Below are 26,495 nucleotides of genomic sequence, written 5' to 3' on the forward strand. Positions count from 1 at the left end.
AATGCATTAATACCAGCGTTCTACATTTGGAGAGTGTTTTTTGCTCTTTTATACAGTATTTGCTGTTCACAATATGGCAACCATAAGGGAAATTAGGAACATTTGTTGTAGGTAGCAGCCCCCGGACTCTGTGCTGGGATTGGAGGGGTAGAGGGGAGTGCTGGCTGCAGAGCGGGCCTCCAGATTCCAGTGCCCTATATCAGTCACACGCCCGGCCTGTCACTCAGACCCTGCCAGAGAGACCTTGCTCAGGACAGATCCCCGCTCAGTGCTCCTCTGACAGTGGAGGTAATGCATGGCATGTAGAAACATACAGCAAAACCACCAGAGATTAATCCCTAATTCACCAGACTCCTCTTTACTAACCTCTACTAGGTAGACGACTAAGTTCTCATTCGGTCTGGATGATTGTTAGATATTTTCTAATTTGGGAACTAAGGTAATAATTTTAATTAGCCACCATTAAAATAAAGGAGACCACTTACAGGATTTCTACCAAAATTCTCTATGGTTCAGTGGTGTGGAAAAAGTTCTCCTGGGCTATTATAGGGAATCTGGCAGTGAAAAATATTGGGGTACATTGGCTGGTAATTATGGGGGTCGATGGATAACCATTAGAGGAGGTAGCGTGGTTAGACATAAAAACAATCCTATCAAAAAATGTATGTAAAAAATACAATATATAAAATGAAAATTTGTAATTCATTTTACTTGCTGATGCAGACATCATCATCACTCTACCCATGGGAGCTCAGTGTAAATTCCCTATCGGTAAGTCATATACATATATTTATGTATCCAATTTTTTTTTACACTGATTATTCTTGATTATGATAATTTTTTGGGTTATTTGATTGTGTTCATTTCTACCCTCATTTTATTCTATGCAATTGTTTCATTTCTATTGTCATGAGTCAAAGAATGAAAGAAAATGATGTTCTTTATATCTGTAAGATACTTCTTTTTTTTTTTTTACGAACAAACAATACTAGTTTGCAATGTAATCACGACCTGAGAACCTCAGTGTCCTGATGAATACGATCTGCTTGTGTGGACATAACACGATCATCCGTCCCGGACACATCACGCAGTGTCAACGATATTGTGTGGCACCTTTTTGGATTTAACGTCCTGTGTATCATCCTGACAAAGAGATCAGTAGGATCCTGAAACGCGTTGATGTACCTATGATGTGGGGATTTTGTTGTTGACACTTTTGGGAATTCTGGGGCTTTTAGGGGTATTGTGGCTGACATTTAAAGTGGTTCTGTCTCTGTCACATATAGGCCTGACATAGGGTTCTGTGGCTGACACATATGGAACTGATGCTTATGGGGATTCTGTGACTGATATTTCAAAGGGATATGTTGCCTCCATACATTTAAACTATCCCCCTATGTGGCCGCCATGGAGTAATGCTGTCCCCTTCGTGGCCCATTTAAATTAATACTGTACCTCCACGTGTCCCCTTCAAATTAATACTGTTTACTTACGTGGCCCCATGCAGTAGCATTACCCCCATATGTGGTCCCCATACATTTATACTGTCCCGCTGTGTGGCCCTCTTCTGGAAGTAATTTCCATTTTGCCACTACAGTAACCCCCATACTTTAAAAAAAACACAACCAAATCTCTCAACCTGTCTCCAGGCCAAGCAGCTCAGTCTTCAACCTCCTCCCAACATAGGTGCAATGCAGTGATGTCATTGCGCCTCCTACGCGGTGACAGAGGTATGCTCTGCAGATGCGGGCCGCTGATAGGCATGTGGCTTAGAGTATGTGCAGGGCAGGGAGCCACCGGCTCTCTGCTTCTTCACAGTAGTTTTCAACTGGATGTGCATATGCGACGCCCACCAGGGCCGTGGGGTACTCGGAACCGGGTTGGACAGTTCTTTGGGGAAGCCACGGGAGCAGTGATCCGGTCCATGGCCCTGGGCATGCAATAAAAATGATGCAAGGGGGAAAAGTTTATAGGGGATTCATTTGTGACGCCACCCGTGGTGTTCGGCAAGGGAAGGCCGACGCTGCGGTTCAGGTCCACTGGGGTCGATGATGACGCAGATGTTTCAGCTCTCCATGGGTAGAGCGGGGCCTTAGGGCTGATATGAGGTTAAATTGAAGTTGTAGTAATGGGCAGGTGAATCTTCACACTTTACTCACAGATATTAGGTTCAGTCTCTAGCCGGGTGCTGTGTGTACTCTGGGTAGGTGGTCCAGCCAGCTCTCAGGTAATTTGGGGGGCACTTTTCTAGGACCTCCTTCTTGTGTACCTTCCCAGGTTGTCTCTCTCTGTGCTGGCTCACGCTCTCCTGCCCTGCGCCTTACACACAGCGTCCCAAGCCAGCAGCCTCAGATCTTGTCAGGCGATGTCCTCCTGGTCCCCTTGACCCTATATAGCTGCCTTTTCAGCAATTGTGTGTAGATTTGGCTGTGGCACATACAGACACCACAGCCTCTGGTTCACTAGCTGAGTCCTACAGTCTCTCCACTAGTCTGGGGCCAGTCCCCCACACTGCGACCTGGTCCCTCCACCCGGGTGCCGCGGGTGGATTCTTCACTTCACTACTGTGAGAGCCAGCATACACTGTGGGGGGCAATCATACAGTGTGGGGACCTCTGTGGAGGACAACATATAGTGTGGGGACCTCTGTAAAAAGGCCAACATAGTTTGGGGGCATTATAGTGTATAGGACACTATGGGGGCATTATATTGTGTTCAGGGGAACTTTGGCTTGGGTGCAGCCCCATAGTTATAAACATGGTTACCTGGTTAGGAAGCCACTCACATGTTTCTCCACTCCCCCCATGACTCTGTGGTGATGTATCCTTTTGGATGCTCATTGCCCAAGATGAAACACAATCGAAGGGTATCTCATGGCATCTGAGGCCTGCTGAAGGCCACTGTCACTACTACTTTTTGCTCTTATGAAATTGAGTTACAGACTGAGATCCATAGTCGACTCTTACATAGACTGAGATCCATAGTCGATACTTTCATAGACTGAGATCCATAGTTGAATCTTTCATAAACTGAGATCCATAGTCGACTCTTTCATAGACTGAGATCCATAGTCGACTCTTTCAAAGACTGAGATCCATAGTCGACTATTTCATAAATTGAGATCCACAGTCGACTTTCATAGACTGAGATCCATAGTCGACTTTTTCACAGACTGAGATCAATAGTCGACTCTTTCATAAACTGAGATCCACAGTCGACTTTCATAGACTGAGATCCATAGTCGACTCTCTCATAAACTGAGATCCATAGTCGACTCTTCCAAAGACTGAGATCCATAGTCGACTCTTTCATAGACTGAGATCCATAGTCGACTCTTTCAAAGACTGAAATCCATACTCGACTCTTTCAAAGACTGAGATCCATAGTGGACTCTTTCATATACTGAGATCCACAGTCGACTCTTTCATAGACTGAGATCCATAGTCGACTTTTTCATAGACTGAGATCCATAGTCGACTCTCTCATATACTGAGATCCACAGTCGACTCTTTCATAGACTGAGATCCATAGTCGACTTTTTCATAGACTGAGATCCATAGTCGACTCTCTCATAAACTGAAATCCATAATCGACTCTTTCAAAGACTGAGATCCATAGTCGACTGTTATGACCCCAATGGTAGAGGATCTCAGGGTTTTCAGCAAAGTCTGCAAACATAAAAAACCAGCTCATAGGGAGGTGGTAACTGAGCTGACCGCATACCTGATCCTAGCCCACAACTAATAGCAGCCGGGGAACGTACCTACGCTGGTTCTAGACGTCTCGCGCCAGCCGGAGAACTAACTAACCCTTTCAGAGAAAATCAGACCTCACTTGCCTCAAGAGAAAGGTACCCCAAAGTAAATACAGGCCCCCAACAAATAATAACGGTGAGGTAAGAAGAAAGGACAAACGTAAGTATGAACTAGATTCAGCAAAGAGAGGCCCACTATATAATAGCAGAAATATAGAAAGCGGACTTATGCGGTCAGCGAAAAACCCTACAAAAATATCCACGCTGAATATCCAAGAACCCCCGCACCGACTAACGGTGTGGGGGGAGAATATCAGCCCCCTTAGAGCTTCCAGCAAAATCAGGAATCACATTATGAACAAGCTGGACAAAAAACAGAACAATACAAATAAACAAAAATAAGAAAGCAGGACTTAGCTTATCTTGCAAAAATCAGGACCAGTAGACAGGAGCAACCAGACAAGGACTGATTACATTGATGCCAGGCAATGGACTAAGAATCCAGGAAGTTTAAATAGGAACACCCAGAGTCTAACGAACCAGGTGACTACCAACCTGGGGAAAGAATATCCAAGTGCCATACCGCTAGTGACCACAAGACGGAGCCAAAAAGTATAGTTCACAACAGTCGACTCTTTCATACACTGAGATCCATAGTCGACTCTTTCATAGACTGAGATCCATAGTCGACTCTTTCATACACTGAGATCCATAGTCGACTCTTTCATACACTGAGATCCATAGTAGACTCATTCATACACTGAGATCCATAGTCGACTCTTTCATAGACTGAGATCCATAGTCGACTCTTTCAAAGACTGAGATCCATATTCGACTCTTTCATACACTGAGATCCATAGTCGACTCTTTCATACACTGAGATCCATAGTCGACTCTTTCATACCCTGAGATCCATAGTCGACTCTTTCATAGACTGAGATCCATAGTCGACTCTTTCAAAGACTGAGATCCATAGCAAACTCTTTTATAGACTGAGATTCATAGTTGACTCTTTCATACACTGAGATCCATAGTCGTCTCTTTCATAGACTGAGATCCATAGTCGACTCTTTCATAGACTGAGATCCATAGTCGACTCTTTCATACACTGAGATCCATAGTCGACTCTTTCATACACTGAGATCCATAGTCGACTCTTTCATACACTGAGATCCATAGTCGACTCTTTCATACACTGAGATCCGTAGTCGACTCTTTCAAAGACTGAGATCCATAGTCGACTCTTTCATACACTGAGATCCATAGTCGACTCTTTCATAGACAGATCCATAGTCGACTCTTTCATACACTGAGATCCATAGTCGACTCTTTTATAGACTGAGATCCATAGTCGACTCTTTCAAAGACTGAGATCCATAGTCGACTCTTTCATACACGAAGATCCATAGTCGACTCTTTCATAGACTGAGATCCATAGTCGACTCTTTCATAGACTGAGATCCATAGTCGACTCTTTCATAGACTGAGATCCATAGTCGACTCTTTCATAGACTGAGATCCATAGTCGACTCTTTCATACCCTGAGATCCATAGTAGACTCTTTCATAGACTGAGATCCATAATCGACTCTTTCAAAGACTGAGATCCATAGTCGACTCTTTCATACACTGAGATCCATAGGCGACTCTTTCAAAGACTGAGATCCATAGCAAACTCTTTTATAGACTGAGATTCATAGTCGACTCTTTCATACACTGAGATCCATAGTCGACTCTTTCATACACTGAGATCCATAGTCAACTCTTTCATAGACTGAGATCCATAGTCGACTATTTCATAGACTGAGATCCATAGTCGACTCTTTCATAGACTGAGATCCATAGTCAACTCTTTCAAAGACTGAGATCCATAGTCAACTCTTTCATACACTGAGATCCGTAGTCGACTCTTTCAAAGACTGAGATCCATAGTCGACTCTTTCATACACTAAGATCCATAGGCGACTCTTTCAAAGACTGAGATCCATAGCAAACTCTTTTATAGACTGAGATTCATAGTCGACTCTTTCATACACTGAGATCCATAGTCGACTCTTTCATACACTGAGATCCATAGTCAACTCTTTCATAGACTGAGATCCATAGTTGACTATTTCATAGACTGAGATCCATAGTCGACTCTTTCATAGACTGAGATCCATAGTCAACTCTTTCAAAGACTGAGATCCATAGTCAACTCTTTCATACACTGAGATCCGTAGTCGACTCTTTCAAAGACTGAGATCCATAGTCGACTCTTTCATACACTAAGATCCATAGGCGACTCTTTCAAAGACTGAGATCCATAGCAAACTCTTTTATAGACTGAGATTCATAGTCGACTCTTTCATACACTGAGATCCATAGTCGACTCTTTCATACACTGAGATCCATAGTCGACTCTTTCATAGACTGAGATCCATAGTTGACTCTTTCATAGACTGAGATCCATAGTCGACTCTTTCATAGACTGAGATCCATAGTCAACTCTTTCAAACTCTGAGATCCATAGTCGACTCTTTCATAGACTGAGATCCATAGTCAACTCTTTCATAGACTGAGATCCATAGTCGACTCTTTCATACACTGAGATCCATAGTCGACTCTTTCATACACTGAGATCCATAGTTGACTCTTTCATACACTGAGATCCATAGTCGACTCTTTCATACACTGAGATCCATAGTTGACTCTTTCATAGACTGAGATCCATAGTCAACTCTTTCATAGACTGAGATCCATAGTCGACTCTTTAATAGGCTGAGATCCATTGTCGACCCATAAACTTTTTTAAAAAACAAAAAGTATAGAAACGGCAGAATTGTCTTTTCTGTAGTTGCTGTACTTGCTCCCAAAAAAAACACAATGAAAAGCAATCAAAACTTGTACCCCAGTTCATTCCAGTTCGCCACCACAAAAAAAACATGAATCATATTTTTTAAAAAAGGTACAGGTCTGAGAGTATGGCAACAAAATTTTTAGCAAATTAATGTGTAAATACTGCATAATCTTTGTGCAGAAAATCTTTAAACAGTTCAAGCAAAGTGGATGTGATTTTATGAAAACTCTTGCCCACTGTGCGTTTAACACCTTCAAGACGCAGCCCTTTTTCGTTTTTGCTTTTTTCGTTTTTTGCTCCCCTCCTTCCCAGAGCCATAACTTTTTTATTTTTCCGTCCATATGGCCATGTGAGGGCTTATTTTTTGCGGGACGAGTTGTACTTTTGAATCACACCATTGGTTTTGCCATGTCTTGTACTAGAAAATGGGAAAAAAATTCCAAGTGCGGTGAAATTGCAAAAAAAGTGCAATCCCAACTTGTATTTTGTTTGGCTTTTTGCTATGTTCACTGAATGCTAAAACTGACCTGCTATTATGATTCTCCAGGTCATTACAAGTTCATAGACACCAAACATGTCTAGTTTATTTTTTATCTAAGTGGTGAAAAAAAATTCAAACTTTGCTAAAAAAAAAAACCATTGTGCCATGTTTCGATACCCGTAGCATCTCCATTTTTTAGGATTTCGGGTCAGGTGAGGGCTTATTTTTTGCGTGCCGAGCTGACGTTTTTAATGATACCACTTTTGTGCAGATACGATCTTTTGATCGCCCGTTATTGCATTTTAATGCAATGTCATGGTGACCAAAAAAACGTAATGTTAACGTCTAATTATTTTCTCGTTGCGCCGTTTAGCGATCAGGTTAATTTTTTTTTTTTTTACTGATAGATCGGGCGATTCTGAATGCGGCGATACCAAATATGTGTAGGTTTGATTTTTTTTTAATTGTTTTATTTTGGATGGGGCAAAAGGGGCGTGATTTAAACATTTATATTTTTTTATTTTTTTAATATTTTTTGAAACATTTTTGTAGCTTTTGCCATGCTTCAATAGCCTCCATGGGAGGCTAGAAGCTGGCATAGCCTGATCGGGGTGGGCTCAGTTGATGTGGGCTCAGCGTCGGGGCCCGTATCAAAGGGGGAGACACGACATGCGCAGTATCCATTGAACTTTTTTTTTAGTGCATTTTTTTTCCATATAGGTGTCTGTGAGAAGCCTGAAAAAATGTCTGTAAAAAAAATAGAATTGTATATTTAAGTGCAGAAATCCAAATAAAAAAAAAACATAAAAAACTGCATAAAATACAATACATTGCAATAATCAGAGCAGATTGCTAGTGCGTATTTTGGTACACAATGTAGCGTTTTCTCACATGGGAACATGGCCTCAAATTAAAAAAAAAATAAAAAATTTGCAATCGTACTGTTCTGAAAAGTCATGTTTACCCAAATAAACGCCATAAAAATAAAAACGAAAAAATCAATGTTGTAATCCAGTTTTGGGTTTTTTTTATCCCGTTCGGATTTTTTATTTTTTTTTTAAATAAATGATGTAATTAAAAATTATAAAGCATGACGTAAAAAAAAAAAAATGTTATACGGCCATGTCTATGGGAGAAATAGAATAAAAAATATGGTGAAAGGGCAAAAATAAACATAAAAAGGCTGCGCCCTTAGTATTAGAATGGATTGTTCACGTTCTGCTCTACTCAATAAAGTTGTTTGAAAAAAAATAAATAAAAAAGAAGAAGCCGCCTTGTCTGTGTCCTGATCCAGAGCGGTGCATTAACTCCTGCCGTGCTGAGTGCAGCTGCTGCTGGTCCTTGCTGGAGGTAAAGGATACAAGAAGGCGGACATGTCTGCAGTCTTTGTCTGGCAGGGACACATTGTGAGCAGTGGATGGATGCACTGAGCCTTGTGCTGTACATTATAACTATAGAATGCTTGTGCAGGTTGATACATGTATGCTTCTTGGTGGGGTGGGGGGTATATGGAATATTTTTGGATTTTGACAGCGTATTGCGGAAGTGAACGTCGCTTTTGATGCTTAACCCTTGCACGCCTCATCAATCTAAGATCAGATTTCAGATAATTGATGATTTCCTGCCTTATAATTACCAATCATGCTATATTTAGCGCCGGCGACTCCTCACGCAATGGTATACATGGCCGTCCGTGTGTTATTTGCAGAGGCCCCGGCTCACAGGCATAGGCTTAAGTATCTTGTTTACAAGGGGTCTCGTCTCGGGCAGATCCCTGCAGATGTTTCCTAAGATCATCCCGGTTCTGCTCCTACATAATCTTCAATCACATTGCGAAACAAAGCCGTAATTGATTGTTTTTTATTCTTCGTACTTTAAGACGTCTTAAAGGGATCATCACATATGGACCCCCATTTACCCTCCTGCAGCGATGTGGCAGCCCTTTTAAAATTCCTTAAAAAAATTGTGTGTTTTTTTAAAGTTCCTGAAAATTATTTTTTATTATTATTATCATTAATATTTATATTATATATATATATATATATATATATATATATATATATATATATATATATATATATATATATATATATATTTTAGCAGTTTTACAGTAATATCTGTTTTTGGAAAAGTTAGAGGAGAGTGCGGTGACAACCAATATGGCCGCCATTATAGCACCTACAGGGGTTGTCACTTTACAGCTCTGGAAAGCAACATTAAGTAGATAACTGTGCCACTCGGGATTCTTGTAAAGCTGGGTGACAGCCTCTGTGCAAGAAATAAAGTTATACCTATGATATCAGTGTGTGTGTATGTGTGTATATATATATATATATATATATATATATATATATATATATATACTCGCACACACACATGTATATTATTAGTCGACAACTAAAGGACTTCTATTACACTATCATTTGCTCCTGAAGGCACTGTATTTACTTGTGTGTGTATCTCTTTAAATCCTCATGAATTATTAATGAGATATCTGATAAGGCCACACCTCTACGCTGTAGCCACACACCCCCACGCCCTTTGACCAATGGCTATGTGATTTTGCTGCAGAAACTAAAGCATTATCTTCAAAATAGCAATTGCCATTGGCCGCTACGTGTGGGGGGTGTGGTTTCCGACGTTTTATGGAGACCCGCCTTAAAGGGGATCTCCATGTATAGCGTAAATCATAGAATAAGATTTTGGCAGCCGCGGCATGAATACTCTCCTTAAAGGGGATCTCCATGTATAATGTAAATCGTATAATATCCTACTTCTTTGTAATATGACAAAATGTAAGATAAAATATGTTTTGGGGGTGGGAAGGTTCATATCGAAAAGAGTTTTTTGCCTTCACATGTTTATAGATGAAAATCTATCGGTAGGGGCCTGTGTTGTGGGGCGAGGGCTGCCGTCCGGGCCTGGCGGCGTCTGGTTGTCATGGAGACGTCACGGGGCTGTGCTGCTGGATTATGTACACAACTAATCTTTGTATGAAGCGTTTACTCCACGGCGGAGATAAAAATCCAGGACAATTCACACATATGGAGGTCATAAAAGGCCGACGGTCCCGGCCAACGATCGAGGGGAGAAATATTACAGATTATTGTGTGATCTGGAACATGAAATATTGAGGATTACTGGTCATAGAAAGCGCTACTCTTCATTTATTTATTTTTTACATTTTTTACGTTGCAAATTTTATTTAAAATTTTTTTTACCGCCAGTTGTGGACAATTTTGTAAAACGGCTCCAGATAAGGCCTTATACAGAGGTCCGATTTTTACGTCCGTGATTTTCACAGATCGAACATATACCCATTAAAGTCTATGGGGTTGTTCACATGTTTGTGTTTTTTGCTTTGTTTTTTTTTTTCAGACCCCAATGTAAAAAAAAACCCAAAAATCTAAAGAAGAGACGGTCATGGATCACATCCCCCCCTCCATCATTCATATCATGTTATCCGAGTGCTGCCTTTTTTTTTTCTAGTGTTAAATGGAAAGAAGCCGCTAAAAAAAATATATTTTTTGCACATAAGAAAAAAAACGACACCACGCGGATAATAAAAATGGACAAAAAATGGATGAAAATCCGATCCCATCACACTGATGAAAAGTGAATGAATAATGCCTAAATTTTATTTGCCTGAAAAGTAGCGCTTTAGAAAAACTGAAAAATGGGTCTGCGCACCTGTTGGTACGAGTGCAATGTGTAGGCGCACGTTCACACTGTGGCCCTTTCACAGACAGGACGTAGCGTAAAAAAAAAGAGCATATATTCTGCAGTAAGTACCGTATATGAATAAACTGTAATAACACATGTAAATAACGTATTTAGTTGACACTATTTTGCTCAAAAAAGCGTAAAAGCCATCCAACTGCGACAAGGTGTATCCGATCGGGCTGGTTCGTAAAAGTAGCGCTGTGCTTTCATACCGAGATTTTCCAAAAATGTGTTATTTGGAGGGTTTTTGCACAATTTTTCAAAATTACAGCAAATCTTGACATGATGACAGGGTCTCTTTTAAAGTGTCCAGTTGTTGTTCTTTTTTATTCTAAATAAAAATAAGTCCTCAAAATATTTAATTTTAAATCCGCCAGACAGTTCCCGAGGTTTTTTTTTTCTTTATTTAGTGATAATTTTTATAATCTTTGCAAGGGGTGGGTGCACACTGGATAATAATGCAGAACAGCCTAAAGACACGCCCCCGAGGATCCGGTGAGCGACGTTCCCTTGATAAAGACCATAATGGAACAGTATGGCAGATTTGAAAAAAAACAAGAAAAAACCCAGAAACCTGGCCACTTTTGACTTGACAACAGGTCCTCTTTTTAACGAGGAACATATACATGCAATGAAAAAATATCCACACAGTGAAATAAATACATAGCTTCTTTCCCCACACTCATCCCCACCCCTTCACCCCAGTTTTCCTGCAGATTAGCTACAGATTGCATGGAGTTAATCATCAAGAAGATTCCTTGGCCCATTTGCTATTTTGACTTTGGCGCACATTGTCTTCTAAATTCATGACATGTTTGACCATAATATTTAGAGATGACACTGAGGACCAGTAAAGCCCATGAGGGGACTGGTTGTTCCAGTTGTAATAGGAAAGCTAAAGTGCTACTGGGCTAAGGACCTGTCGGGCTGTCGGCCAAATGTTCGTTCTGCAGACAGGTCTCTCCCTTGATTCTCCCTTACACACAAGTGAGAGTTCATGTGTCTTCAACAGGGACAGGGAAGAAAGCCCAGGCAGACTTCCGTTGGGTGACATCGGTGGGTTTGGCCAACAGTCTGTGTTTGGGGCCTCCGATTTCGGGCTGTCAATTCTTATATTTTCTTCTCCAGAGATAGGCTGCTGCTAGAGGAGTATGTCAGTGGCGCTCTCGTAGAGAGCACAGGAGCCATCAGCCAAGCGAATGCTACTGTTTATGGGAGAGTTGGGCGAATTAGCTGCTCGTCAAACAATCTGTTGAACCGTCCTTTGGCCGACAGCCATTTATTGGGTCTTCGACTTTGGATTGGTAATTTATGCCAGATGCCTCTTGGTAAAAACTAGGAGGAATCGACTCCTATACTCCTTGTGTCTGTTTATTAGAGTTGTAATAACCCCAATATCAGCACTTTCTTCAGAGCTCTTCATAGGAGCCCAGAAGTGTGAGAATATCCTCCGAAGACTCTTATCTAGTCCAGACTTCAGTGAGCCTCCAGACTTATCTGCACGGACAATGCTCGCTGAGACATAACAGCTATTCCTACTTGTACAAACAAAAGCTGATAGCTTTTTTATTTTTAATTTTTTTTACATTTTTTCTTTTCTTTTTTTAAAAATCTTTTTGGTAAAATGGACAAATATTCTTCTCATTCAAGAGTCGCACGATCCGTTGTTAAAAGGGTCCATTGATAATCAGCTGATCACAAGTTTCCCCCTACTTTTATTTACACCTATTGACTGTATTTTGGGGGAGAAATCTAGTTGTAATTCTAAGTATTTAATTTTCCTGTAGCACCTCCGCAGGAGAAATAAGGTATTGCAGTTACTGTTTCAATCAACGGGCTTTCTGTGTAGTATTGGACAGGATGAGTCCCCCGGAAAGAAAGATGCTCATTGTATCTGCACAGACCCAGAGATGAGGATCAGGAACAGATGACCTCCTTTATAGTCAGAATTCTTCAACAGGATGTATGCAAATGAGTTTTGTAAACTGGACAATGCCTTTAGATCTACAGTTTGGGTTGGGGGATATATTACTGCTATAATATTGAGGCAGCTGACATGTTATCTGTACAGAACAGCTAATGCATGAGTCTACGGTAAGGCTTAGTGGCCATTGGGAAAATTTGCAATGTGTCTTGATTTTTAGATTTAAAGGGGTTGTCCACGAACTGGGCGTCCAACTGTGTAAAATTACAAACTCGACAGGTATTTGTCTTCGCTGGGCACAGTGATGGCTCACCACCGCTGCACCTGTCCTGATGTATGATGTGAACATTGCACATAACCAGTCATCTCAGTGGCATTGACCATCAACCTGGCGCTGTTGAAGTGACGTCACTGCTGCGGTTTTCAGCTCTTTTCTACCAAATTGCATCCTTTTCTGTGCCATAGGAGTAGCTCTTGCTGCCAATGGCCCCTTAGAAAGAGAGGAGGGTCCAGTAATGCTGGAAGGGATGCCCTTGGCTTCTGCAGTAGAAGGACTACTTGTCCTCCAGTGTCTGCTAGTCTCCTGAGTCTTTAGAGTCCTTGGAGGAGAGCTCCTGCAGTTGCCTTTCAGCCTATTCAGATCTGCAGTTTGTAAAAAGGAAGGGCAGAATCATTGATCTTCTATGACTCATCTAAAAGATTTATTTTTATATTTTTCTTTTCTTTTTAGATAAAATATGAACAGCTTGATCGCTAGACACACAATGTCTATCGGAAGCCAAGTCTCCAGGTGCGTCCTGAAAACGGGATCGTTGTTTCCGCTTGTCCGAAATCCTCACCGAGCTACATGGGAGATGGTGAGGGTGTGCCACTCGGGGCCTGCTGCTGTGCATCCACCCAAGACTCCAACCATCAAAAAGAGGGGCTATGACATCACCAGAAACCCGCACCTCAATAAGGTAAGTCAGCATCTATAAGTTTATTTTGCGTGATCAATCTCCTCTTGGTGTTGTCTTACTTCTTATCGATACTCATGGATTGCTTCCACTAAAAAGATTGCAGTATTTAACTTAGCCTCTATATTTAAATATGTTTCTATTCACTGATCGCAAGCAAAAATCTTAACAATTGATAAGGAATTTAATAATTCAATAGTTTTCATTCTCTGGGCAAAATTGATGTGATTTGCCTATTCTAGACCCTCAAGGGTGGAGCATGATGCAATAATTCAAAATCGTCCAATGAAAAATTCCCAATGTCTTGCTCCACCCCTGAGGAGCTTGTAATAAATATAACTGCTCAAATTTAAACTAGACATTCTTAAGATACGCCACATTTGTGTCATCCTGGTTAATAAATCTGGTGCACGCTATGTTTATACCATTAAATAGTTGGTTTACTTTGGTCCACAAAATTAAACTTTTTTGTGCACTTTCAGAGGATGGGATCGCGATTTCGAGCACAACTTTTTTTCCACCCTTGTCAAGTTTCCATAAAATATGTAATAAATGTGTCGCAAAGACACAAAATAAACAAAATTTGTGGGTCATGTAGATCAGCCCCGATGGATTCATTTGTCTTTTAAAGGGTTATTCCCTAAAACAATCAAGTTCTTCCCTAGACACAGGATTATAACACGACACATCCCTGTGATATGTCAAAACATTGTTTTAGGTTGGGGTGTTGAGTTTTATTCTTTGTGAACTCCAGATCGTTCTGCTCTCATGTGGACCCCACACACAGGGACATAACTAATATTTTTTCCTCTCCCCGACTTTGGCCTGGAGTAATTAACACTTACACAATGTCCTTGAGAGGAGAAGTTTCCTTGCAGTAAGTTTACACTGTACACATGCCTGGAGCGTGAGCTGCTATTATAGCAATGCCGGGAATCTCGCACATGAGGGAAGACATTCCTATAGCTGAAAGTATAGAGATGGTATGGTAACAAACTGCATAAATAGCAATTCCTAAATATCAGAACAAAATCTGATGGTGTGCTGAGTGGCACGCTTTGTCCCCAAGGCTTGGGTATAGTTACACCCTCTTCACTCCTGTAGTTACGCCACAGAGACGTCAACCCCAGCAGCTTTGAGAATGAATGGGTTCAGTCTCTCTCCAGGGAAATACGTAGTTAGGGTTTGAATGACTGGTAGATCTCTGTGCTCTTTTTGCTTTGCCAAACATGGAGGAGAAGTGCCGATGTTGATTGCGTCATCGGCACTTCTCACCCCAGAAGCCTGGAAGTATGAATTGCCTGATTACCTTTTTTGATGCTATATATATAAATATATAATATAATATATTCTTACTGCATGGGAGGAAGGAAGTAACAAGTCAGGGTCTTTTAGCAAAAATCAAAATAAGCGCACCCCCTCCCCACCTGTTATGGTCTCCGTTTTTAGTAATGACCTGGTGTTTATTCCTGGCTTCATGAGCCATGTGCCAATTCACATTCTCTATGTTTTCAAGAAATGCAGGTGAGTTTTACACACATTCTTGGCACTTAAAGGGATTGTCCAGAACTTAGATACTGATGGATGATCCTTAAAGGGGTTGTCTCACGTTTATTAATGGTTTAAAATTGCAAAGTGCTTGTGAAAAACAAGCAACTTTTCAATTTAATTTTTATTTAAAAAAATCTTTAGCTTACTATGCTGTATGCCTAGGTTACCGGCCACTTCTGCTGTTTATCAGCGATGGCAGGTCTCCTGCGCTTGCGAGTTGTTTGCTATCTGGACTACAAGCACCGCTAAAGAAGCTGTCAAGATCACTTTTTCAGGCCAGTTTCAGTTGAAAAACTGCCCCTGCAGCATCGGACAGACCAGCGGCACGTGCAGTATTTCACGTGCTGAGTCTTTGTGCTGAGTCGGCTGCTGTCTTTCCTGTTACTGCAGTGGAGAAAGGACCGCATTGTTCCTCTTTATCTAGAAGTATGATTACTTCAGCAATTCCGATAAGAGGTTTTTTTTGCTACCTTGAAAAATGCAATTCTTGATATTTGATGACTTGCCATAAAACTCTTCTCCAAAGTTTCACTACATTTATATATCCTAGTTTTTTGTTTTTTTTTAAATCTTTACATACCATTCCGAAGTTGGAGCATGGATACTCCTGCTGACTTTAAGAGCAAAGGAGGTTCGGTCCTCCTCAGGGCCCATTGGATTCTTTGGGGACCATTTTTTTTTTTTTTTAACTTAAGGGCATCTATTTGGGGCTAAAAATAACTTTTGCAATTGGTTTTCATTAAAACTTTTGCCCCATTTGCTTTCTGTCTGCGTTGATGACTGTTGAGTGAGTCAACTGAGTGTCATTCAGCTTGTTATGACTGTCTGATGAAAAAGATTGTAACTCTTTTTTTCTGTCATTTTTGACTGATTTATGGCCATAGACCACATCAAAGTTGAATGAAAAAATGTCTGCAAAGATGAACAACCCCTTTAAGGAAGCTATACGCCCATTTAAGATATTACTGGCTGTTGTTTCAATCACTGCTTTTCGCTTCTGGCCATCAGATAGGTGAACATTTACCACTGATGTCTCTAAATGGTGCCCATACACTTAAATGTTCAGCCATTTGCATTCTTTACTCATGCATGCTCAGTTTAGCTAAGTGTGCATGTGTTTTCAATGGGAAGAGTGGAATAAGTTGTTACCAGATTGCTCTAGTGGCTGTTTTGCTCCTGGAATTATAAAAAATATATAAATTAAAAACAAAAAGTCAGATATTGAAATTTAATGAGCCTGATAATTCTCTATCAGGAGAGATAATGCTATGGGCTTGTTTTTCAGGGGTCGGCATTGGGCCCTTAGTTCCACTGAAAGGAAACCTTAAAGGATTTGTTCCCGTTCAGATAATATTCCGAGCTGCCTTCAGTTTCTTAACACTTAGGAACCTCACAAATTATCTTTTCAATGACTGTGCAAAAATTCCCACGCCGGCTTCCAAAATCTTGTAGAAATCCTTTCCAGAAGAGTGGAAGCTGTTACAGCTGCAAAGGGGCCGACTCCACATTATTGTCTATAGATGCAAATAGGAGGTCAGAACATCTCCTGTAGTGTAATGTGGAATGGGGCATATACTTTTGTCCATATAGCGCATATTAGAAAGTTTTAGCCAATGCAGGTTCCTAACATGTAAAAAGTCTTCATCTTGAAGTGATCAATGGCCAATCCATGCTTAAAATGGCTTTTGCTATCTGGACAATCCCTTCTTTAAATAAATACCCACTGACAATCAGCTGATCGCTGAAGATCAAGAGCAGTTATTGTGGGGAAAAGCTGCAGTGGCCACTGCTGGAGAAATATGGTATCACATGTTGCCCATATATGTGAATTATGAATGGTCCTCCAGACCAAGTGCCTTTCTTTGCAGTGGATTTTTGGGCCGAGAAAGCGAATCTAGATGATAATTCTCCCCTTCCATACTACAGAGGCATATATGGCCTAATGGACTACGGTAATTAGTTTTTTTTCCCAGTAAGAGAATCCAAAGTCCCGAATGTTTAGTGACTGCCTTGATGTTGGTTTAGCTTCCCTCATATTAGTACTGAGGACTCGATTAGTTAATTATTTTCTATAGTAAATGCTATAAAAGATAATCAGATTTATACACATGAGAAGGAAGAAATAGAAGCACGTTTTTGTTTAATTACCGCCATCAGCAGTTTATTATCTGATATAAAAGGACAAAGATCCATTATATGATCTGCGATAATGAGCCTCGGTCAACAAGACGAGTTTTGGGCCAAGAGATGCTTCTTGCTTCCCATCAGTCTTGGCTATAGATAGGCAATTAAAAAAATCAAAAGGGTTTATGACCCATAGTTCAAGCCTGAACGGTGATCTGTCAGTAGATTTCATAATTTAATTGCCATACATTATTAAATAGATCGCGTGGACCTGTTAAGGTTGGTGTACTTACTGTGAAAAGCCATGTCAGAAGGGCTGTATAATCCTCATATTAAAAGTAGCATTTTAGAAGTCCAGCTAAAGAGTAAGAGCTCATGAGTACAAGTGTATTCTCAACTCATGTTAGGTGGGTGAAAATTAATCAGCAGGGAGGGGGGACACTGAGGAGCTGTCAATCAGGTTAGTTGGGAAGGAGCTGTAAATCAGGTTAGTTGGGGGGAGATTCAGCAGCAGAGAGGAGGCACAGTGAGCTTTTGTAAATCTGTAAATCAGGTTAGTTGGGATGAAATTCAGCAGCAAGGAGAAGGGACATTGAGGATTTGTAAATCAGGTTAGTTGGGGGAGATTCAGCAGCAGGGAGGCGGCACAATGAGGAGCTGTAAATCAGGTTAGTTGGGAGGAAATTCAGAAGCAAGGAGGAGGCACACCAAGGAGCTGTAAATCAGTTTAGTTGGGATGGAGCTACAAATCTGGTTATTTGGGGGGAGATTCAGCAGCAGAGAGGAGGCACACTGAGGAGCTGTAAATCAGGTTAGGTGTAGATTCAGCAGCAGGGAGGAGGCACACTGAGGAGCTGTAAATCAAGTTAGGTGTAGATTCAGCAGCAGGGATAAGTTACACCGAGGAGCTGTATATCAGGTTTGTTAGGTGTAAATTCAGCAGCAGGAATAAGTTACACCGAGGAGCTGTATATCAGGTTTGTTAGGTGTAGATTCAGCAGCAGGGAGGGGCCACACTGATGAGCTGTAAATCAGGTTAGTTGTGGGAGATTCAGCAGCAGGCACACTGAGGAGCTGTAAATCAGGTTATTTGTGGGAGATTCAGCATCAGGGAGAAGGCACATCGAGGAGCTGTAAATCAGGTTAGTTGGGGGGAGATTCAGCATCAGGGAGAAGGCACACCGAGGAGCTGTAAATCAGGTTAGTTGTGGGAGATTCAGCATCAGGGAGAAGGCACACCGAGGAGCTGTAAATCAGTTTAGTTGTGGGAGATTCAGCAGCAGGGAGAAGGCACACTGAGGAGCTGTAAATCAGGTTAGTTGTGGGAGATTCAGCAGCAGGGAGAAGGCACAATGAGGAGCTGTAAATCAGGTTAGGTGTAGATTCAGCAGCAGGGAGGAGGCACACTGAGGAGCTGTAAATCAGATTAGTTGGGAAGGAGCTATAAATCTGGTTATTTGGGGGGAGATTCAGCAGCAGATAGGAGGCACACTGAGGAGCTGTAAATCAGGTTAGGTGTAGATTCAGCAGCAGGGAGGAGGCACACTGAGGAGCTGTAAACCAGGTTAGTTATGTGTAGATTCAGCAGCAGGGAGGAGGCACACTGAGGAGCTGTAAATCAGGGTAGTTAGGTGTAGATTCAGCAGCAGGGAGGAGGCACACTGAGGAGCTGTAAATCAGGTTAGTTGTGGGAGATTCAGCAGCAGGGAGTAGGCACACTGAGGAGCTGTAAATCAGGTTATTTGTGGGAGATTCAGCAGCAGGGAGGAGGCACACTGAGGAGCTGTAAATCAGGTTAGTTAGGTGTAGATTCAGCAGCAGGGAGGAGGCACACCGAGGAGCTGTAAATCAGGTTAGTTAAGTGTAGATTCAGCAGCAGGGAGGAGGCACACCGAGGAGCTGTAAATCAGGTTACTTGGGAGATTCAGCAGCAGGAAGGAGGCACACTGACAAGCTGTAAATCAGGTTAGTGAGGTGTAGATTCAGCAGCAGGGAGGAGGCACACTGAGGAGCTGTAAATCAGGTTAGTTGTGGGAGATTCAGCAGCAGGGAGGAGGCACACTGAGGTGCTGTAAATCAGGTTAGTTGTGGGAGATTCAGCATCAGGGAAAAGGCACACCGAGTAGCTGTAAATCAGGTTAGTTGGGGGAGATTCAGCAGCAGGGAGGAGGCACACTGAGGAGCTGTAAATCAGGTTAATTGTGGGAGATTCAGCAGCAGGGAGGAGGCACACTGAGGAGCTGTAAATCAGGTTAGTTGTGTTGTGGGAGATTCAGCATCAGGCAAGAGAAGGCACACCAAGGAGCTGTAAATCAGGTTAGTTGGGGGGAGATTCAGAAGCAGGGAGGAGGCACACTGACAAGCTGTAAATCAGGTTAGTTTGGTGTAGATTCAGCATCAGGGAGGAGGCACACTGAGGAGCTGTAAATCAGGTTAGTTGTGGGAGATTCAGCAGCAGGGAGGAGGCACACTGAGGAGCTGTAAATCAGGTTAGTTGTGGGAGATTCAGCAGCAGGGAGGAGGCACACTGAGGAGCTGTAAATCAGGTTAGTTGTGTTGTGGGAGATTCAGCATCAGGCAAGAGAAGGCACACCGAGGAGCTGTAAATCAGGTTAGTTGGGGGGAGCTTCAGCAGCAGGGAGGAGGCACACTGACAAGCTGTAAATCAGGTTAGTTTGGTGTAGATTCAGCATCAGGGAGGAGGCACACTGAGGAGCTGTAAATCAGGTTAGTTGTGGGAGATTCAGCAGCAGGGAGGAGGCACACTGAGGAGCTGTAAATCAGGTTATTTGTGGGAGATTCAGCATCAGGGAGAAGGCACACCGAGGAGCTGTAAATCAGGTTAGGTGGGGGGAGATTCAGCAGCAGGGAGAAGGCACACCGAGGAGCTGTAAATCAGGTTAGTTGTGGGAGATTCAGCAGCAGGGAGGAGGCACACTGAGGAGCTTTAAATCAGGTTAGTTGTGGGAGATTCAGCAGCAGGGAGGAGGCACACTGAGGAGCTGTAAATCAGGTTAGTTGTGTTGTGGGAGATTCAGCATCAGGCAAGAGAAGGCACACCGAGGAGCTGTAAATCAGGTTAGTTGGGGGGAGATTCAGCAGCAGGGAGGAGGCACACTGACAAGCTGTAAATCAGGTTAGTTTGGTGTAGATTCAGCATCAGGGAGGAGGCACACTGAGGAGCTGTAAATCAGGTTAGTTGTGGGAGATTCAGCAGCAGGGAGGAGGCACACTGAGGAGCTGTAAATCAGGTTAGTTGTGGGAGATTCAGCAGCAGGGAGGAGGCACACTGAGGAGCTGTAAATCAGGTTAGTTGTGTTGTGGGAGATTCAGCATCAGGCAAGAGAAGGCACACCGAGGAGCTGTAAATCAGGTTAGTTGGGGGGAGATTCAGCAGCAGGGAGGAGGCACACTGACAAGCTGTAAATCAGGTTAGTTTGGTGTAGATTCAGCATCAGGGAGGAGGCACACTGAGGAGCTGTAAATCAGGTTAGTTGTGGGAGATTCAGCAGCAGGGAGGAGGCACACTGAGGAGCTGTAAATCAGGTTAGTTGTGGGAGATTCAGCAGCAGGGAGGAGGCACACTGAGGAGCTGTAAATCAGGTTAGTTGTGTTGTGGGAGATTCAGCATCAGGCAAGAGAAGGCACACCGAGGAGCTGTAAATCAGGTTAGTTGGGGGGAGATTCAGCAGCAGGGAGGAGGCACACTGACAAGCTGTAAATCAGGTTAATTTGGTGTAGATTCAGCATCAGGGAGGAGGCACACTGAGGAGCTGTAAATCAGGTTAGTTGTGGGAGATTCAGCATCAGGGAGGAGGCACACTGAGGAGCTGTAAATCAGGTTAGTTGTGGGAGATTCAGCAGCAGGGAGGAGGCACACTGAGGAGCTGTAAATCAGGTTAGTTGTGTTGTGGGAGATTCAGCATCAGGCAAGAGAAGGCACACCAAGGAGCTGTAAATCAGGGTAGTTGGGGGGAGATTCAGCAGCAGGGAGGAGGCACACTGACAAGCTGTAAATCAGGTTAGTTTGGTGTAGATTCAGCATCAGGGAGGAGGCACACTGAGGAGCTGTAAATCAGGTTAGTTGTGGGAGATTCAGCAGCAGGGAGGCGGCACACTGAGGAGCTGTAAATCAGGTTAGTTGTGGGAGATTCAGCAGCAGGGAGGAGGCACACTGAGGAGCTGTAAATCAGGTTAGTTGTGTTGTGGGAGATTCAGCATCAGGCAAGAGAAGGCACACCGAGGAGCTGTAAATCAGGTTAGTTGGGGGGAGATTCAGCAGCAGGGAGGAGGCACACTGACAAGCTGTAAATCAGGTTAGTTTGGTGTAGATTCAGCATCAGGGAGGAGGCACACTGAGGAGCTGTAAATCAGGTTAGTTGTGGGAGATTCAGCAGCAGGGAGGAGGCACACTGAGGAGCTGTAAATCAGGTTATTTGTGGGAGATTCAGCATCAGGGAGAAGGCACACCGAGGAGCTGTAAATCAGGTTAGGTGAGGGGAGATTCAGCAGCAGGGAGAAGGCACACCGAGGAGCTGTAAATCAGGTTAGTTGTGGGAGATTCAGCAGCAGGGAGGAGGCACACTGAGGAGCTGTAAATCAGGTTAGTTGTGTTGTGGGAGATTCAGCATCAGGCAGGAGAAGGCACACCGAGGAGCTGTAAATCAGGTTAGTTGGGGGGAGATTCAGCAGCAGGGAGAAGGCAAACTGAGGAGCTGTAAATCAGGTTAGTTGTGGGAGATTTAGCAGCAGGGAGAAGGCACACTGAGGATCTGTAAATCATGTTAGGTGTAGATTCAGCAGCAGGAAGAAGGCACACTGAGTATCTGTAAATCACGTTAGGTGTAGATTCAGCAGCAGGGAGAAGTTACACTGAGGAGTTGTAAATCAGGTTAGTTAGGTGTAGATTCAGCAGCAGGGAGGAGGCACACCGAGGAGCTGTAAATCAGGTTTGGTGTAGATTCAGCAGCAGGGAGGAGGCACACCGAGGAGCTGTAAATCAGGTTAGGAGTAGATTCAGCAGCAGGGAGGAGGCACACTGAGGAGCTGTAAATCAGGGTAGTTAGGTGTAGATTCAGCAGCAGGGAGGAGGCAGACTGAGGAGCTGTAAATCAGGTTAGTTGTGGGAGATTCAGCAGCAGGGAGTAGGCACACTGAGGAGCTGTAAATCAGGTTAGTTGTGGGAGATTCAGCATCAGGGAGGAGGCACACTGAGGAGCTGTAAATCAGGGTAGTTAGGTGTAGATTCAGCAGCAGGGAGGAGGCACACTGAGGAGCTGTAAATCAGGTTATTTGTGTGAGATTCAGCATCAGGGAGAAGGCACACTGAGGAGCTGTAAATCAGGTTAGGTGGGGGGAGATTCAGCAGCAGGGAGAAGGCACACCGAAGAGCTGTAAATCAGGTTAGTTGTGGGAGATTCAGCATCAGGGAGAAGGCACACCGAGGAGCTGTAAATCAGGTTAGTTGTGGGAGATTCAGCAGCAGGGAGAAGGCACACCGAGGAGCTGTAAATCAGGTTAGTTGTGCGAGATTCAGCAGCAGGGAGAAGGCACACTGAGGAGCTGTAAATCAGGTTAATTGTGGGAGATTCAGCATCAGGGAGAAGGCACACCGAGGAGCTGTAAATCAGGTTAGTTGTGGGAGATTCAGCAGCAGGGAGAAGGCACACCGAGGAGCTGTAAATCAGGTTAATTGTGGGAGATTCAGCATCAGGGAGAAGGCACACCGATGAGCTGTAAATCAGGTTAGTTGTGGGAGATTCAGCAGCAGGGAGAAGGCACACCGAGGAGCTGTAAATCAGGTTAGTTGTGCGAGATTCCGCAGCAGGGAGAAGGCACACTGAGGAGCTGTAAATCAGGTTAATTGTGGGAGATTCAGCATCAGGGAGAAGGCACACCGAGGAGCTGTAAATCAGGTTAGTTGTGGGAGATTCAGCAGCAGGGAGAAGGCACACCGAGGAGCTGTAAATCAGGTTAGTTGTGCGAGATTCAGCAGCAGGGAGAAGGCACACTGAGGAGCTGTAAATCAGGTTAATTGTGGGAGATTCAGCATCAGGGAGAAGGCACACCGATGAGCTGTAAATCAGGTTAGTTGTGGGAGATTCAGTATCAGGGAGAAGGCACACCGAGGAGCTGTAAATCAGGTTAGTTGTGGGAGATTCAGTATCAGGGAGAAGGCACACCGAGGAGCTGTAAATCAGGTTAGTTGTGGGAGATTCAGCAGCAGGGAGAAGGCACACTGAGGAGCTGTAAATCAGGTTAGTTGTGGGAGATTCAGCATCAGGGAGAAGGCACACTGAGGAGCTGTAAATCAGGTTAGTTGGACTCAGATTCAGCAAAAGTGAGGAAGGACACTGAGGCTCTATAAAAACAAAACCCAAAATGCAGTGCCTGAATTGCATTTTCTTCACCATTTCTCCCCACTTGGAATCTTTTTACCTGGTTTTTAATACTTAGTTTGGTTAAAAAAAAAAAAAAAACAACTACAACTTGTACTGCAAAAAAAAACAAACAAGCCCTTGTACAGTCATGTGATGTGTCGGTAAAAAAATGATAAAGTTATGACCCTTGGAAAATGGAGAAATAAAAAATTGTCTGTAATGGAAGGGAGCTACGTTTAGACCATCAATAAGAGCATCGCTGTCCGTGTCTGTCAGCACAGTTTATTTGCACAATTCAAAGGCGATTTGGGGTGAGGCTTATATGTTAAGGTTGGGGCATAACGAAACCTTGGTGCACCACACCTATCACACTGCTTTTGATTTTCTCCCTGAGTTCCTCTTGCACAGTGTGTAATGTGACGTTAGTGAAATTCACGGTAGACAAACCTAAAAATCAGCCTAAATCATGCAATAGAGCTATAAGTTTCAATAGTTCTTAAAGCAACATTAAGCCTAGAAATTAATGGTAAAAGTAAACCAAAGGAAAAATTTACCTGTTCTTTGCCTACTGAACATAGGAGTTTTCAGGCATTGTACAGAAGGGGAGGAGGTGAGCTGGGAGTAGTTATTAGTGGAACAAATTGTGATTGGGTCACAGTTAACAGTGGGTACCACAGGGGTCAGAATTGGGTCCTCTTTTTAAAAATATATTTGATTACCTTTTTGAAGGTAAACAAATAGAAGGATAAATTAATACTACAGAAGGATTTAGGGAAGCTGGAGGCTTGGGCCGAGAAATGGCATTTGAGGTTTAACATGCTTAAATGTAATGTCATTCATCTGGGCCAAGGAAACAATGTATAATTATGTACGAAATGGTGAAGCTACTATGTTCGAGTCGCCGTGGCTGACTGTCTCACGGCTATTTGACAGCAGAGATTGTCTAACAAACAGGCAATCCCTGGATGTGTTGAGGCTGTCAAATAGCTGAGAGACATGTAGTCGCGGGGACATTCTACTAACGCACGAGCATGCTCGGATAGCACCTTATCAGAGCATGCTCGCACATCACTACTCACCACCCAAAATCAGGCCCTCACTCTGCTCCATCAGCGGAAAAGTAAAAATGTTACGGGTCTCGGAAAATGGTGTCACAAAACAAAAAAAGGGGTTGTTTCATGTTGAGTCCATTTCTTTAAACAATATTAAGACAGCAATGATCAGGAAACTTTTGAAAAACCTTTTAATAAATTTACATCCAGGACATACTACCACAGAGGCAGCCTCTACGTACCACCCCTCTAGCAGGAGCAGGAGCAGGAGCATGAGCAGGAGCTAGACATTAGCATAAACATAAACATAAGCATAAGGGTCATGTGTGTCGGACTTCCAAATTCCTTTATAAAGTAGTACTACTTATATTCATCATGACAACACCTTATCTAAAGAAACTCCATGGTACGCTGTATATTGAAAACTACACTTTTTTGATAAAGGTCAACCCAATTTTTTGATCGGCCAACTATTCCTAATGAACCCACCCCCATACAATGCATACTCGGCGCATGTGTTTTACATGGGAAAAGTGAAGTAAGCTGTTGCCAGACACAAAGGGTTGAACATGTTGAAGTTCAACAAGCCCCATACTTTTTTCCTGCACGCGGCCTGAATATCTAAGTGTGGGGTTTTTTTCCTATCATTTAATCGGGATAGAACTTTGAAAATATTTTTTGTTACCATTAGAAATGGTCATTCGAAATGGGTTTAATCTTATGAGAACGAGTCCGTGTAGGTGAGAACAATTCAGGCGAAAGACAAAATGTGCTGGTTCTCCACAAAACAGAGCAGGTGTCTACAATATTGACTCCTATAAAGCCACATTATTCTCCGAATCACTTAATTTTCCTAATCTCCCCCGACAGCCCACTTCAGATCGTCTGCTATTGAAACCGAAATGAGGAAGAATTTGTGTCAACAAGGTGCTCAACAGCTTCTGCCCAAACTTACTACTGGATGGGGCGGCCGGGAATAATGGCAGCTTTTGTCCACGGCTGTATAGAATGTTTTTAAATAGATGTTCCGCAGCTTTTATTCACAGGATGCGACAAATTTCCCATAATTTACTAACAATCTCCTAATCGGGAAGAAACCTCTATGGGTAATAATGGCCGCAGCTAAAAACCTGAATCCTCACCTTGTGGAAAGTCATAAAAGGTTTACATGAGGTTCTTAAAAAATGAATCCTTTATTTCTGTTCTGTAAAGTATTCCTGCATACTGCTGAAGTTAATAATCGTGGTGGTCCGGCTCATGGTGCCCCCTTGGGAAACTGATCTTTTTCTTTCGGAAGGAGGTTTTGGTCAGCCATACATTTTTGCTGGGTGACCATGTCAATGCTTAACTGTGCCAGCTACAGCAGAAAGCAAGGTCTTCTGCTCTGACTTATAGATGCGCTATGTCTTGGTTGCCCTCCTGGTGGTCACAATCCTATTTTGGGCACACGCACCCACCTGAATCAATTTTCTTTAAAAAAGGTATTCTCAGCATCTCAAATGCATTTTCCACCGGTCGGGTCCTGCACCCTGTTGCTCCCTGTAGGTACAGGTCTTAGAGGTGGGTTACATTGGCGTAACTTTAGTCCGATTCTAGCAGACAATTGAAGCATGCTGCGATTTTATTATTTTTCCCCTGTCCAATTAGAGCTGAGAAAAAAATCGCAGATCCACACTGACTCATTAAATCATATTGGTCAGAGTCTAATGCGA

The 26,495-nt window shown here is 42.9% G+C and overlaps 1 protein-coding gene across 5 annotated transcripts in view; it reads left to right on the forward strand.

Moving 5' to 3' along the window:
* The first annotated feature begins 210 nt into the window (after positions 1-210).
* ME3 (malic enzyme 3) overlaps positions 211-26,495 on the forward strand; it is a 206,385-nt gene continuing 180,100 nt past the window's right edge. Inside the window, exons 1-2 of one of the 5 annotated variants that reach the window (XM_077298607.1) lie at positions 211-288; positions 13,451-13,679. In XM_077298607.1, the coding sequence (XP_077154722.1) occupies positions 13,458-13,679 (222 nt within the window). In that variant the 5' untranslated portion in view covers positions 211-288; positions 13,451-13,457. Of the gene's footprint in view, positions 289-743; positions 772-8,177; positions 8,544-13,450; positions 13,680-26,495 lie in introns of those variants that run through there. The other 4 variants (XM_077298609.1, XM_077298605.1, XM_077298606.1 and 1 more) reach the window with 4 other exon arrangements.

The sequence above is a fragment of the Ranitomeya variabilis genome, chromosome 3, assembly GCF_051348905.1.
Source record: "Ranitomeya variabilis isolate aRanVar5 chromosome 3, aRanVar5.hap1, whole genome shotgun sequence".
Taxonomy (NCBI): Eukaryota; Metazoa; Chordata; class Amphibia; order Anura; family Dendrobatidae; genus Ranitomeya; species Ranitomeya variabilis.